Source organism: Prosopis cineraria, unplaced genomic scaffold (assembly GCF_029017545.1).
Source record: "Prosopis cineraria cultivar Desert tree isolate PC_DT_omini unplaced genomic scaffold, ASM2901754v1 PC11, whole genome shotgun sequence".
Classification (NCBI taxonomy): domain Eukaryota; kingdom Viridiplantae; phylum Streptophyta; class Magnoliopsida; order Fabales; family Fabaceae; genus Prosopis; species Prosopis cineraria.
In genome coordinates, this window is record NW_026555342.1 from 2,355,310 (window position 1) to 2,370,727 (window position 15,418).

The following is a 15,418-nucleotide window of genomic DNA, read 5'->3' on the forward strand; positions in this document are numbered from 1 at the left end:
ATTACTCATTTAACCTTGAAAATTTGAGACCAACAAAAGCCACATGACATGGAATTCAGTTAGCCTAGAGCGTACTGTTCATCATGGTGTCTTCTAACTTCTAGTTATTCCAACGACTATCGCTTTCATTAACTTCTATGTAACCATCATATATTTTATTATGATCTTGCAAGTCTCCCACAAACAATTGAAGTTTAAGGGATTCTCGAAACCTGAAGTAAAAAGTCTGAAGGCACCAGATCATGAAAACAAAAATCAAAGGTCGTAGCAGAAGTTATCATCAAAGATATATAGGGTTCGGATATAGGTTGCGGTTATCCTGTAAGTATACAATTGTTAAGTACTATGAACAGTGAATGAGCAAACTCACCTCACTCATGAATCTATTCTAGGTCACAGACCAGATTCTTCAGAGGCCTAGGCGTGAGTATAACAATGTTGGCTTAGGTGAACAGTGAACTTTGACAAAGAACCCATCTAATACAATCATCATCTTCACCTTGGTATCTTAATGTCAAAAGGAATCCAAAATGCCTGTGTTTGGCACACTGGTATCCAACATGCCTGGTGTCATTCAGAATACTAGGAGCCATAGGATAACACAACTTTGGGTAGTATTTCATACCCCTAAAAAAAAAACAATGGGGATCTTACAAGCTAAATGCTAAGCCTCGTAAACTTCTATAGAATGTCATTTATATCCTTTATATAACAATTGAAGATTGTCATATCAAACATGAGAATCTTAAATACCATATCATCTTCTTGTACTATAATATCTACAACACCAGAGAACATAAATGCCTCCTCGATAGGAACAATAATGGATAAAAACACATAAACCAGAAATTTAAGTGGATCAAGGTCCTGATCAGCAATATAGATACAAGCAAGATGATAGTAAATCATATGTCTAAAACCTGAATAAGTCATATATGAAGCTTGAAAAAAATAAGGAACAGAAAACATAGACTTTATCTTTACCAGACAACCAGTATTACATAGGACCTGCAAAGACCACTCAGTATATTCAAAGATAAGATTTGAACTCTAAAAAGATTACTCAAACCCAGAAAAACAATCATCAGCAAAACCAATCAAGAGCAAATTATGAATCATAAACAATGCCTCGTTTAATGTATTCAATCTTTACAGAGTACACCAACAATTCAGAGAAAGTAAAGCAACATATAGAATTGCACAACAAGTACGCATTAAAATCAAACGAGACACACCAATGAAACAAATGATAGCAATAAATCAAGACTATAAAGAACAATGTCAAAACAACTAAATATTCATTTGGGGTAAAGGAAAAAACATATATAACTTAAAAAGGCACAAACTATCGTTCTATGATACAAACACTGGATTCTTCTTACAGTATGAAGCCTAGACAAAACACTCTCGATCTGTTACTGATTTAGTCACTATACAGCAATCATCATCTTCTTCACAAGCACATTTTGAACCTTTCCACCAGTCACTTTGAGACCAAAAGAATTTCAGGTTTCTTGGCTTTGCTGGGCGTGTTAGCATTTGATGATGCACTTGCTGTTGAAGCCACCACCTTGGCAGCCTCCCGAGTCCTCTTATCTAGCTGGATGAGACTCCTTGTAGCCAGAATTGCCTGAGGCACCAAATCATGCGACGCCCTAGCGTATAAACACCTTACTGCAACTGAAGCAGAATCCTTGACTTCCTGAGAATTCAATGGAGCCAACAAGCAGTGTCCCAGGATTCTCAAAATTGGCTGCAAAAGCTCCCAAGGAAGAGGAATTCTACTCCCTTTGGAAGATTCAGATGCAAAATCATACCTTTGAATTGCCAAATTCTCCATCTCTTTCACAACTTCCTCCTCAATTTCCACATCCCCCTCCTTCAAATCGACGCCATTGGAAAGCCCGTTAGCGTTAATTTCTTCCCCGCCATCAAACTCTCCCTTACAGGGACAATCCTGCCCGGCCCAACCAGCAGCAAATTGGCAAAATTCAAGCTTAGACCAGCTAGGCATCTGGGAGATCTGCTTGTAGTAACAATCAAGCGCGACACCAACAATGCAAGCCCTTTTGGTCGATTTCACCGCAACCATAGGCTCAAGCGGAGCAGACATAACCCCAACGGAAGGCCTCGTTTGGTTAAACCCATTACCACCAGGTTTCTTCATCGGCGTGTGGTAAATAGAAGGCTGCGACAGATCTGGAATTGTAACCACAACAGGTTTTCCGCCACGAGATTTGGTCTCAGAAGCATAGAGAGCCAAGAGAACAGCCTCGAAGCCAGACAGAGAAGGAAGCGAAGGCGAATCGGGAGAGGAATTGTGGATTCGAGTGAGGTAAAGACCCGAGAGAAGTGGGAGATACGAAAGAACGACAAGACGGAGATGGGGGTCAGAGGAAAGGAAGGTATCGTAAAGCCAGTGGCAGAGGGGATCGGAACCGGCTCCAGAATCAGGGGAAGAGAGAGAATCAGCGATGGCGGAGTAGGCGAGGGGGGAGGAGAGGAGAGAGAGGGCAGGGCGGTCGGAATCGGCGAGGGTCATGAGAGAATCAGAGGAAGAAGAAGGGAGGATGGTAGCGAGGGCATGGATGCGGGAGCGAGCCTTGGAAATAGATTCCCACCAGGAGTGCATTGGGTCGTCGGCGGCGGTGGCGGTGGTCGTCGTGGTGGCGGTGGTGGTGAGGGAGGCAGATGGGGTATCCCTGAGGGGGTTAGGGGTGGAGGAGGAGTTGGAGGAAGAAGGAGAGGAATTGTTGTGATTGAGGTGGAAATTCATGGCGGAGGAAAGGAATTCCACCTCCTCACTCACCGAGAGAAAGAGAGAAAGATGATTACTTTAGGAGGAGGAATTTTGACTGCTTGACTGTACAGTGTAGAGAGCGAGAGAGAGGCTGATACAAAAGTGCTAACGGAAAGTCGGAGAACAGTCGCGGAGGAAGACAGACTTGAAAGAGGCGGAAGGAAGGAGAAAAGCAGAACTGATAAAAGGAGAGGGAAATAAGATGTGGTGTCCTTATTTGGTAATTGGCATCCTGGGCCGGGTTTAAGCTGGCAGTGGACCCCCTTGCTTGGTCTGGCTTTTGGAGAATGCCCAGGAAGGACCATGAAAAATAAACTAAAATTGTATCAAGAAAATAATAATAAAATAAACTAAAATTACAATGACAAATCAGGTTTAATATCTAATTATATTTTAAATAAAAGTATTTTCAATAAAAGAATATCTATAAATAATAAAAAAATCATGAGTTTGTGAAATTATAGGGCCAATATTTTTAAAAGAATTTCAATTAAAGGGCATGTAATATTTTATTTACAAATAAAAAATTCTAAAAATACACATGTAAGTTTTAAGGATGGAGATATAATAAACTTGTTACACAAAACAACTTAAATAACACATACTTATCAATAATATGTTACTCCCCCAGTCTTTTTTATAGGATAGGAAAAAATACTGAATTTTAATCATATTTATAAGATATTTTACTATTTTTATATTTATATTTATCTTTTTGTTTTTATTAAATATTAGAAAAAATTATTAAAAGAATTGTTGTCATTATTAGAGGGTAGAAATGAAAATTTAATAAATTTTAAGATAAAATTAATAAAACTTAAAGTTTTCATTAATTCAAATAAGATATACTAAAAATGAATTATAAATATAACGAAAAAGAATAACTAAGTACTTTTATTTTATCGAATTAGAATGAATATGCAAATGGGTTTGTTATAACCCTTACCCAACTTATAATTTTAGTTATTTATGCTTTATTAAATGCTGACTTGACTTGTCAATTAAATAATTAACTATTGCAAAATGAAAATGCGAGTGTTTGTTTTTTTTAAAAAAAAAATTATTCCCAATCTAACTCCCACACCCATGTAAATGTTTTTGTTATGTCCTTGCACAACTTGCGATTTTAGTTACTCATGCTTGTTAAAAAAAACTAACTAGACTTTCCAATTTTTAACTCCTACTTGTTAGTCAAAAAACTTGGTAATTTGATAATTTGATGATGCACAATAACCAACTTGTGATTTTAATGAATATAACTTATTATTTTGTTAACCCATACTTCTTTTAATATGTTGGAATTTGCATTAAAATTCACCCTTGACAAACCATCAGTGAGATGTGATATAAATCTAGTAATAATAAGTTAACTAGAATTTAAAATTAATTTAAATAATTTTTGATTGAATTTCAAAAGGAGAAGTAATCCTATGTAATAATAGTGATTATTTCAATTAATTTATTTCCTCAATAATAAGGCGAATTATTACTGATTTGATTTCTTTTTTCAGAGGTGACCTTTGTAATAGTACACCCTAGCTTCTTAAATGCTGGGCCTTAAGTATTCAGCCAACAATCCATCACTACACCGTAGCTAGCTTTCCCTATCATAATTCACAAGTTATCCCTCAACCCTTCGATATCTTGGGACCTTCCAAGACTCGAATTTTCAATCTCTCCTATATAACAAAGTTATTGTTAACTCTCGTACCATTGAGTTCTCCTTTTATGTAACAATACCCTCGACTTCTTGAACGCTGGGCCTTAAGTATTGGGCCAACAATCTATAACTACACAGCAGCCAGCTTTCCTTGTGGTAGTTCACGGGTTATACTTAATGATACGAGACTTAGCCACAACTTCACTATGTAAGAGAAATTAGGGGTTTGAGTCTTAGAAGGTCCTAAGATGCTGAAGGGTTGAGGGATAACGTGTGAACTACCATGGAAAAAGCTAGCTACGATGCAATGATGGACTGCTGACCCAGTACTTAATGCCCATTATTCAATAAGCTAGGGGTATTGTTACAACCTCCCTCCACTATTAACAGAGATAGGTGGCTGGAAGCAGAACACACACTAAAACAAACAATTCTCTAATTTGTTCTCTCTCTCTCCCTCCCTTTCTCTCTTTGGTGCGTTTGCGATACACTATAGTCTAAACTCTAGTAGTCTAAACTTATGTGGGTAGTCAAGTAGATTATACTATGCTTAAATCTAGTAAGAATCTAACCTAACTCTTTTATTCAATATATATTACTTATTTTAACATATTCTTTCAAAATATAATGTCATTTTATCCATAACAACACTTGATAAAACTTAAACTCAACTTATCAACTCCTTAAAGTGTGTGTGATGAACCACTAAAATAGTGTTGTGAATCTAATAAGTTGCACATGTCATAAAAGGAATCAACAAGTATTGTAATAGAAATAATAAGGGAGAATGACATTTAATGCCCTCTTAAAGAAATTTATTGTAATAAGGATTCATGAGTTTTATGTTAGATATTATCTTATATTACATATATATTATTGTTAAAAACTGAAACTTAACTTATATTTTTTGTTAGCTTTTTCTTAAAAATTTGACAAGTCAAGGTTCATCTTTTAACAGCAATTTGTATGTTTTTTAAAAAATAAGTAAGACTTATATAGTTAACCTTATATATTTTATATATTTATATCCAATCAAGTGATAACAAGTGCATATTAATATGTTAATAAAATTAATAACAAAAATTTATTATAGAATAAATAATCCATACAAGATTCATATGTTTTGATTTAATTGAAAACAAGCGTATTAAGTATATAAGACTAAATATATAAATTTTCTCCAAAAAAAAAAATCTAATGCAAAACTAATGAGCCCTTTTGTGATAAATTCATTTAAGAGGGCCTTAAATGTCATCCATCCAAATAACAACTATGGTATGAGAGAATAATAAGCTATTGGAACATCTACTTAGGGCTAAACACTTGGCTTGAATGCCTGACAAACTTAGCCTGGCCAAACAGTTTTTTGCCTGATCCAAAAGAGGAAAAAAATGGCCTAAAGTCTTTCAGGCATGGTTAGGCTAACCCAAAGCTTAGTTTGGGCAAGGTTTAGGGCCAACATTCTCAACCATGTTGCCTGATTAGGCCTAAAATATTTATTTATTTTTATGATTTTTATTTTTATGTTTGATGTTGAAGTTGGACAATATATTTGTTTTACCGAGTTTTATCGATGAATGTTGGACAATGAAAAATATTAGTTTGCAGGATGTTGAACATTATGCTTGTGTTTTGTAATTTGCATTATCTATGTTGGATAATTAATGTTGGACAAATAGTTTATAGTATTATTTTTTGCGTCATATGCTTATGTTAAAGGTTTGTTATTTTATTGTAATTGGTTCAATACCATAATTCCATATTTTGCAGTTTATTGTTTAGTTATGCTTTTAAGTTTTCATTGTTGTACCAAAATTGATCATAATAGAAAGAATTAGCCTCTCATGACACGACAAATTAATATTTGAATATTTAATAAAAGATATACTCATATTTAATATTTGATTGTTTTTTCAATAAGATTATCTTTAATAAAAGAATACTTTTGAGCAATAAAAAATTAGAAAAATAATAATAAAATTCTTATGAAATATATAAATGATAATTTAGTTCATCAAAATTCTATAATTCTACTGAAGTCTCTAAAAATTTTTCTGACATTAATGAATTTATATAAATTATTAAACTACCATTATTAAAAATAAATGATTCACAAGTTTTGTTTAAATATTTATAATTTTTTTCTTAAATCACAACTTCGCATATTAAATTTCTTATTTAATGTTGTATTATTATGAATATAAAAAAATTGTAAATATTTAAATAAAAATTATAAATTATTTATTTTTAATAAAGGTAATTTGATAATTTTTATAAATTTATTAATAACAAAAAAAATCTCTAAAGACTTCAAGGAAATTATATCATTTTAAGAGATTAAATTGTTATTTATATATTTTAAAGAAATTTTATTATCATTTTTCTTGAAAAATTTATGAGTTTGTGGAATTATTTGGCCAAGATTTTTGGAAAGATTTCAATGAAAGGCTCCATAACTTTTTATTTATGAATAAGGATTAAAAAAATCTGAAAATAGACTTGAAGTTTCAAGAATAGAGATGAAATAAACTTGTTACGCAAAATGATTTGAATATCTGAACTTTGCTTGACTCATACGGTCATATACCTATCAATAATATGTTAACAGTACTCTTATCAGAATTCAGAATGAAAATGCAAATGGGTTTGTTACAAACCTTACCCAACATATAATTTTAGTTATTCTTGCTTATTAGAACGCTGACTTGTCTTGTCAATTAAATAATTGACTATTGACAAACTTTAGAATGAAAATGCAAATGTTTTTTCATTTTTTAAATTTTACCTTTGACTTATTCTTCTTCATAAAAAGGAAAACTTACTTGCCCGGTCAAAATATATATTTGTTTATATTTGTTATACCCCTTGCACAACTTATGGTTTTAGTTATTCATAATTGTTAAAAAATTAAATTGTTAATTTTTAATCCTTACTTGTTAGTTATGTTAAAAAACTTGTTAATTTGATAAAGGTTAATGAGCAAAATAAACTTTGAAGTATTGTACAAAAATATTATAGATTCTAAATTTTTAAAATATTTAAAATGGATCCTAAACTTTTAAATTTATAACAAATTAAATTCCATCGTTAATTTTTTATTAATGTTGTTACTATTCACCATTATTGGTTCACCGTAAGCCCTAGTCAAATGCTGATGTGGTAGTTCCTTATTGATATATCATTTATTAATTAGCGCTATAAACCCTAAACTTTACACGAATAGCCTCTTAGACTTTGAACTTTGAAATTTTGAGTAAATTACTTTCATCATTTATATATAAAATATTAATTATTATGTATACCAAATTAACCTCAACATAATCTACTGCAATGAACACATCATTAGCCATGTTAAACAAGCCATAATTTTATGAAATGATATTTTTTGGCCCTTTTGTTACAATATTTTTCCAAACAATTGGTATCTTATGCTTCTGTATACTTTATAACTTTAATTTATTTTTATTTTAAATAATGTTTATTTATTTAATGGTGAAAACTTGGGATTTCATTTAAAAAAAATTTAAGTATCATAAGATTTTACAGATGATAGATGCAAAAGTTGACGATCTCATCAACAAATTTAAAACTCAAATTAATCGATTAATTAAAATCTCATATTTAAGTTTCTTTTTGAATAGGATCCCAAGTTTTCACCATTAAATAAATAAAAATTATTTAAAATAAGACTAAATTAAAGTTATAGAGTATACGAAAGTATGAGATATCAATCATTTGAAAAACATTACAAAAAAAAGGGCAAAAGAATGTCATTTACAAATTATAGGTCGTTCGCCGCAGCTAATAATGCATTTACCGCGGCGAATCACACTGAGGCTAATTTGATATACATAATAGTCAATATTTTATATATAAACAGTGGAGATAATTTGCTCAAAATTTTAAAGTTTAGAATCCAAGATGCTACTTGCATGATAGTTTTAGGGTCTGTAGCACTAATTAACAAATGACACATTAATAGGAAACTGTCATGTCAGCATTTAACTAGGGCCACGGTGAATAGTGATGGTGAACGTAATGGCGTTAACAAAAAGTTAATAGCAAGATTTAATTTGCTATGAATTTAAAAATTTAGGGTTCATTTTGCACATTTTAACAATTTAGGGTTAGAGCGCTTTTCACGCAATTCTTCAAGATCCATTTTGCTCATTACCCCATTTGATAATTTAAAGATGCATGATAATGAACTTATGATTTCAATGGGCTACTTTATCCATCTTTATATATAAGATATTTTTAACCAAATCATGCAACCTAATAAAAGTTAGTTATATACTTAAAAGCACATTAATATTCTAGTTTTGTCTTTAATTATTGTAAATAAAAAATGAATATTTTTTTTCAAAGTAAATATATGAATACTTATTTTTTTCCTTTTCAATATAATAAAGGAATAATGGTCTATTTATTAAAAAAATGTGCTGACAACATTATATATTTAGGAAAACAAAAAGTTCCAAAAAACTTATTATATATAGGGAGAGAGACTAACTTATTATTTTGTTAACCCATACTTCTTTAAGTACAAGATCATTTTAAATAGAATGTAATTTAGTAAAACCTGAATTCAACTTATTAACTCTTTAAAGTGTGTGTGTGTTGGATCACTAAATAGTATTGTGAACCTAATTAGTTGCACATGTCATATATAATGAATCACTAAATATTGTAATAGAAATAACAATGGTACAAGAGAATAATAGGTTGGAGGGTGAAAAAAAATACTTTGTAAAATTTAAAAATCAAATTAAAATTTTATATAAAATTAGAAAATAAAGGTATATATTAATTCCAATGTTTTAAAAGCTTCAGAAATTAAATCAGAAAAGCTAGTGATTCACGGTTCTCATAATTTAATTGATCGGATCAGTAATTCAACCGGTGAGATGATAATTAAATAAAAATATTTCATATTTATATAATAATATAAATATAAAAAATAAATATAAAATTATTTTACAACTTGAAAATAAAGCCAAATATTTCAATTTGATTATAAATTAACAAGCCACGTATAACAAAACACACACCAAATGAAGTATCTGATATGAGGGAGCTTTTTTTTAGGGTCAAAATTGAAAAGAAAAAATTTGACATACCTAATTTTCAAGTACTATCTCAGTTCGCACTTTTAAAACAGTTTTCAATCTCAAGCGGCCCAATCCAATTTAACATCAAAAATAATGGTTAAAATCTGGTTGCGATCGTGACTAGCTGGCAGACCAACTCGTTTGACCATTTGTTTTCAAAATCGTCGATACTTCCCATAAGATATATAAAGTAATGTGTTTATATTTTAGTTTATACATTTTTATATTTCGTCTTTTTATTTTTTAAGTACAAGTATACCTCATGGGATTTTGCCTGCAATATAAATTAAAAGTGTTCAAAATCGATTCAAACTGAAATGATTAATCCAAATCAAAAGAAATTGATCAAAACTGAACAACAATTAAGTTTGCTTCCGTTTTTATGATATGAGAACTGATTTGGTTTAAATTTGATTTTGAGTATAAGAAACCGAATCAAACCGAGCCAAATTTAATTAAAAAATATTACTTATTTATTTATAAAATATATAACCATTTATTTACAAGAAGCATTTTGCTTTGAATTTTTTTATAGTAATAGATAAACATTTTTAAAGGACTTGAATGGAAATACATAATATTAAATAATTATAATAATGATGCTATGACCATCATTTAATTATTTACAACTTGAAAGCCTCAATATTCAATTTATCTACAAGAAGCATTTTTTTTAATTTTGTATAATAATTTTTTTATTATTTATTAAAAAATAGATACATAGATGAACATTTTCAAAGAACTTGAATGAAAATATGTAATATTAAATAATTTTAATCTTAAAAACTTAGATCAATTTTTATGATTAATTATCATCATCACATTGAAATTTTATTATATTTTTATACCTCTATTTATGAAAAAGAGGAACTAAAAGAATTAGATTTAATTTTAATACATAGTACTATTATGAAGACGAAAAAAAAGAAAAAAATTAAATAAGTACTTTGAAACTTGATTCAGACCTTAACCAAATCGAAAATTAAACCGAATGAAATTGAACTCCATAAAAATCGATCAGGTCATAATTATGAGTAAATTGAATGGTTAGGTTTGGTTTGGTTTTTGGCCAAAACCAAACCAAATTGAGCCTATGAACACCCTTAAATTATGTACCATTAGGTCACAACTCACAAGCCTCTTGAGCATGTTTTGCATATTTTTTAAAAATAGTAATCCAAATTCATAAAAAAATAGTAATCCAAAATGTAAAGGGAGAATGATAATAAATTCTCAAAGATCATAATAATAATAATAATAATAATAATAATAATATTAATAGTAGCTAAGTTTTTGATAATTTTTTCAAAAATAAATTGAAAATACTAATTTAAAAACTATGCAAATAAAAATTTCAATTGTAAATTAAGAGTTGCGATAATGACTAAATGTCTCATTTTAATTTTTAATTAAAATTTCTGAATTCATGTTTGAAATTTATTTTTCAACAAATTTTGTAGCAACCTGACTTTTATTAATTTATTTTTTTGGGCCTTAATGTCATCCTTCTCAATGCAAATTCAAGAATGCAACAAGGCAAGTGACCAATTGTCTGTCGGATCCAGATAACCGACCCGTTTAAATCTGCTGTTACCATCGCAGTCTCACCAATCTGCCCTTCCCTTACAATTTTTTTTTGAAAGAAATTCAAAAAGCGACTTTGAAATCTCCGTCAGACGCTGCGTTCCCTTGTTCTGTCGGCCTTCCCTCCTTCCCCCAACTTCGATAAATGCAGCTCCACCTATAGCACTTCCAAGACCCAAGCAAGTAAGCACGCTCGGTGAAGCTCAAAGATGGCAACTTCTGCTTTTTCCAATGCCTTTCTCTCTTCTACTTGCCCAAATTCTCACCTTTCCGGTTCGCATCGTCCCAAATTCTCAGTTCTCAGATTTTCGAACATTGGATCTCCCTCTGTTGTGGCCAACCCTCTGAGGATGACAGCGGGTAAAAGACGATTCACGACGTTTTGTTCTTCGGATGCTGCTAATGGCCCAAAAGAAGATGATAAACCAATTGAATTAAGTAGGCATTCTTATCCTCTTCTGAGCTTTCGGGGTTGAACTGACTCCTGAACTTTCTTATCTTGCTGATCAACTTGTTTTCTGGGTTCTGCTGTTTCAGAGTATCCTGCATTCCCGACAGTTTTGGATATCAATCAGATTCGTGACATTCTGCCCCACAGGTGACTTAAATCTTTGGCTTTCTGATATTTTTTTATTGTTGATCTTTTATACTACAACCATATTTTGGTTATCCAAACGAACTTTTGTATATCACTTTACGCTCTAAACTGAAAGCTTTAACTTTGTTTCATATTTGATCCACTGAAGATTGCACAGTATTATTCTAGTTCCTATAAGTTGATGTCATTGGAATGAAATTGTACTCGTTAGCATCAAGGTGTTTAAAAGAATCTGTGGAGGACTTGGTTGATAATGGGTCACAATTGAGGATCAAAATCGGGTTTTAGTCCTTTTTTGGTTAGAGCCAGACCTTGTTGTGACGTTACCCTGATTTTCTTTGTTTTCTGCTGTTGTACTTTAGGTTTCCGTTTCTTCTAGTGGATAGAGTGATTGAATACAATCCTGGAGTTTCTGCTGTGGGCATAAAGAATGTAACAATAAATGACAACTTTTTCCCTGGGCATTTCCCAGAAAGGCCAATTATGCCTGGTGTTCTCATGGTTGAGGTAATAATTAGGTCCACGATGCTTCCTTTCTTGTACATTTATTTTTTAGTGATATTTTCTCGCAGATTTCTTTATCTTTTATATTAGTTTCATATCAATATTTGGTGATTTAATTATGCGCATCCTTAGTTTTATGCCCAATGGAAGCTGTTTACTTTTAATGCTTTGCATACTCCCAAAGATCAGTTTATTAGGGTTTTGAAAAAGTACACATCTGAGACTAGTTGGAGAAAATATATTGGATTGTAATTCCATAAGATTCAAGATCACAGTATCCTCTGGAGTTCTCATGTTTTTGGGTTTAAATATCATTAGATGGATGGAGGAGAAAAGTCTCAGTTAAGTTTTGAAAATTTTAGCATGTTGATGTTGATTGATTATTAGATATCAGCTTTCCAATGACTTCAACTATTTTTTGTGCCCCCAATATCTAGGGTGAGTGGTTGTAATAGAAACCATTTGTCTTCTCCTAAAAGATTATGCCACTAGTATAATCGGTTGATTTGGTTCTTTGGCATGGTGTGAGAACAGGTTTCCTTGAACCTATAACTGGTTCTTGGTCATGCTTAAGAATAGTTGATCCTGGATCTGGGTCATCAAAAACGTTCTTGGTGGCAAGGTCCTATGTGTTGGACTCTGTAAATGCAGAACAATGTTGGAAACAACAGCCAGTGACCCCTAGAAGTGTTTTTTTAATGAACTCGTACCTTTTGACAGAAGAAAAGGCATTGTTGTGGGATGTAAACTGTCTTTGCAATTTACGGTAGCAAGGCATGTGAAATTTCATTTCAACAAAAGTAAGTTCAAAATTTGCAAGCAAGAAAAGCTCACGTTTCTGCAAATTAGTGAAAAAGCCACATTCTAAGGGGATTACCTTTGAGCAAGCTTTGCGGGAAGTGCAATTTTTTTTCCAGATCACTTACATCATAGCTTTCACTTTTGGGCCCCAATATTTTTCTAGAGCTCTTGCACGTTTTCACATTGTCACATCCTCTTTATAGTTAGTGCCTCCAAGTCTATAAGGTCTCCATGACGGCCCCGTTAGCCCACTAAAGCCTGAAAACGTTGAAGAGAGTTTTTTTCCCCCCTTCTTCCCTTTTTGGTCTAATTGTTAGTAATACCGATTCCTGAGTTGCCCAAGCACAGAGCAAGGTTTAGGGAGACAAGCTCTGCATCTGTTCGGACAATTGCATTCCATAAAGGTCAAAATTATCAGTGCCTCAAGCTTTGAAAAATCTACATGGTGAGCAGATCGTCGTCCGTGGTTATCTTGAAGGAGAAATAGTTGGCCAAAAAAAATTCTTCAATGAAAAATATATAATTTGTCATCAAGCCATCTCTTCAGAAAGCTTATCAATTTTTTCCTTTTTTTCTTTTTATTTTAAAAATCTATGATGAGTACATTATTAGTTTTATTTTGAAAAATTTCTTACGTAGATCCATTATCCATAAATATAAGCATTTAATGGGTTAGGTTATACTGGAAAGTGTACTTGACATGTCTCTCCCTCCATGTTTAACATGATATATCTTTTGCAAAACAGTCTAGTTAACATATTCTTATCTATTGTTTATGATATCCTCAGAAGGACATATAACGTGTGATATAATTAAAGACTTTGAATTAAAGCTGCATTTTTTAGTAGAACATTTCCACCGTTGTCCATATTCCAAGTATATCTCTTGCTTGCACATCTAATAAGCAAGTCTGAAAAAACGAATCTTTTTTATACAATTCCCTACGCTTTGAAAGTGGTAATTAAGGTAAGTGGTATCTTGATGCAGGCAATGGCACAAGTTGGTGGGCTGGTCATGTTGCAACCTGAAGTGGGAGGTTCTCGGGAAAATTTCTTTTTTGCCGGAATTGACAAAGTCCGGTTTAGGAAGCCAGTGATTGCAGGAGATACCTTGGTTATGAGAATGACACTTATCAAGCTGCAAAAGCGATTTGGGATAGCAAAGATGGAAGGGAAGGCTTATGTTGGAGGTGAAGTTGTATGTGAGGGCGAGTTCTTGATGGCTACCGGGAGTGGGAGTGAATAAATAGAGATGCATTGCTCATTAAACATTGAACTGATTTTGCTGCATCTCCTTGTGCAATACTTCTGATCGAGTCTTCTAGTTTCATGTATCATCTAAATTTTGTGCTTTTTTAGGCATTCTTAGGGTCACTTAGCACTAAATTATCTTCCAGATGAACAATTGGACTAGTCGAGACAAGGTTGATGGATGAACAGAATTGCACTTGACTTTCTATTCTCTTATTCTGAGTTCTCACAAAGTTTTCATCATGGCAACAAGTTATCTGTACAATTTTTGTTTTCCATCTTGAGTAGAACCACACACCTCATTGAGCCTTGTGCATATAGAGGGAAGAACTTGGGCTGTAGTTTTGTGTTTGCTTTGAAATTCTTCAATGTCACCTGGACATTTTCTAAATATATATATGTATATATGTTTTGAGAATCCTTTGTGCTGGTACTTTGCCAAAAATGCAAACACAGAATTCTACCTAAATTATGCCCTTGAGCACAAGCAAAAGTTTATTTGCAACTATCTATTCTTAATTCAATTATATACATACTTGTAATGTTTGCCTTTGCTTTACAAAGACCAAAGTAGCATATCGGTCTAGCATCCTTGATCTCAGCCACATTGAAGCCTAGAGCTTTTCCCCCTTTGGAATTTTAAACCTTCATCCTTGATCACTCTGGCGAGGCCTAATTGGTCTAAGAACCTGTAGCTGGCATAACCCCGGCTAGCCACGGCATTGCTGAAGCTCTCACCAGCTCTTGACCATGGCTTGACAGCCCACTCATGGTCTGGGAATCCGTGCTGAAGTCCACCTGTCTCTTGCTCTCAATCCATCTTCCATGCTATGAAGAGCAACTGGGTGCTCATGAAGAAGCTTCTTAACACACAGCAATGCTCCAGGCTTCACCTATAAAGATGCTTACGTTTATGGAATCTAAGGGTTAAGTAATACCGAACAAAATCAACCACACCAAACTAATATAATGAAAACCAAATAAAACTGATCATTAATAAAAGTTGGTTGGGTTTTATAAATTGAAATCTAAATGGTTTGGTTTGAGTTTTGATTTTTTTTTTTCCTTTGAAACCTTAACTAAACCTGAATCATAGCTTTTATATTTTTA

General features: G+C 32.3%; 2 protein-coding genes across 2 annotated transcripts; one reads left to right on the top strand and one right to left on the bottom strand.

Annotated features, from left to right (window-relative positions):
- Window positions 1–1,238: 1,238 nt before the first annotated feature.
- Window positions 1,239–2,986, bottom strand: LOC129286587 (uncharacterized). Its single transcript, XM_054922531.1, has one exon. It carries the CDS (start codon window positions 2,774–2,776, stop codon window positions 1,484–1,486), a length of 1,293 nt encoding a protein of 430 aa, XP_054778506.1. The 5' UTR covers window positions 2,777–2,986; the 3' UTR covers window positions 1,239–1,483.
- Window positions 2,987–11,209: 8,223 nt separating this feature from the next.
- Window positions 11,210–14,524, top strand: LOC129285237 (uncharacterized). Its single transcript, XM_054920829.1, has 4 exons — window positions 11,210–11,593; window positions 11,693–11,753; window positions 12,116–12,260; window positions 14,046–14,524. Exons 1-4 carry the CDS (start codon window positions 11,365–11,367, stop codon window positions 14,301–14,303), a joined length of 693 nt encoding a protein of 230 aa, XP_054776804.1. The 5' UTR covers window positions 11,210–11,364; the 3' UTR covers window positions 14,304–14,524.
- Window positions 14,525–15,418: the final 894 nt, after the last annotated feature.

Bases quoted from the DNA above. Each gene is read 5' to 3' on its own strand.
- LOC129286587 (XM_054922531.1), bottom strand. From the start codon at position 2,776: ATGAATTTCCACCTCAATCACAACAATTCCTCTCCTTCTTCCTCCAAC.
- LOC129285237 (XM_054920829.1), top strand. From the start codon at position 11,365: ATGGCAACTTCTGCTTTTTCCAATGCCTTTCTCTCTTCTACTTGCCCA. The intron at 11,754-12,115 runs GTGACTTAAATC...GTTGTACTTTAG, and splicing joins CGTGACATTCTGCCCCACAG to GTTTCCGTTTCTTCTAGTGG. The intron at 12,261-14,045 runs GTAATAATTAGG...ATCTTGATGCAG, and splicing joins CTGGTGTTCTCATGGTTGAG to GCAATGGCACAAGTTGGTGG.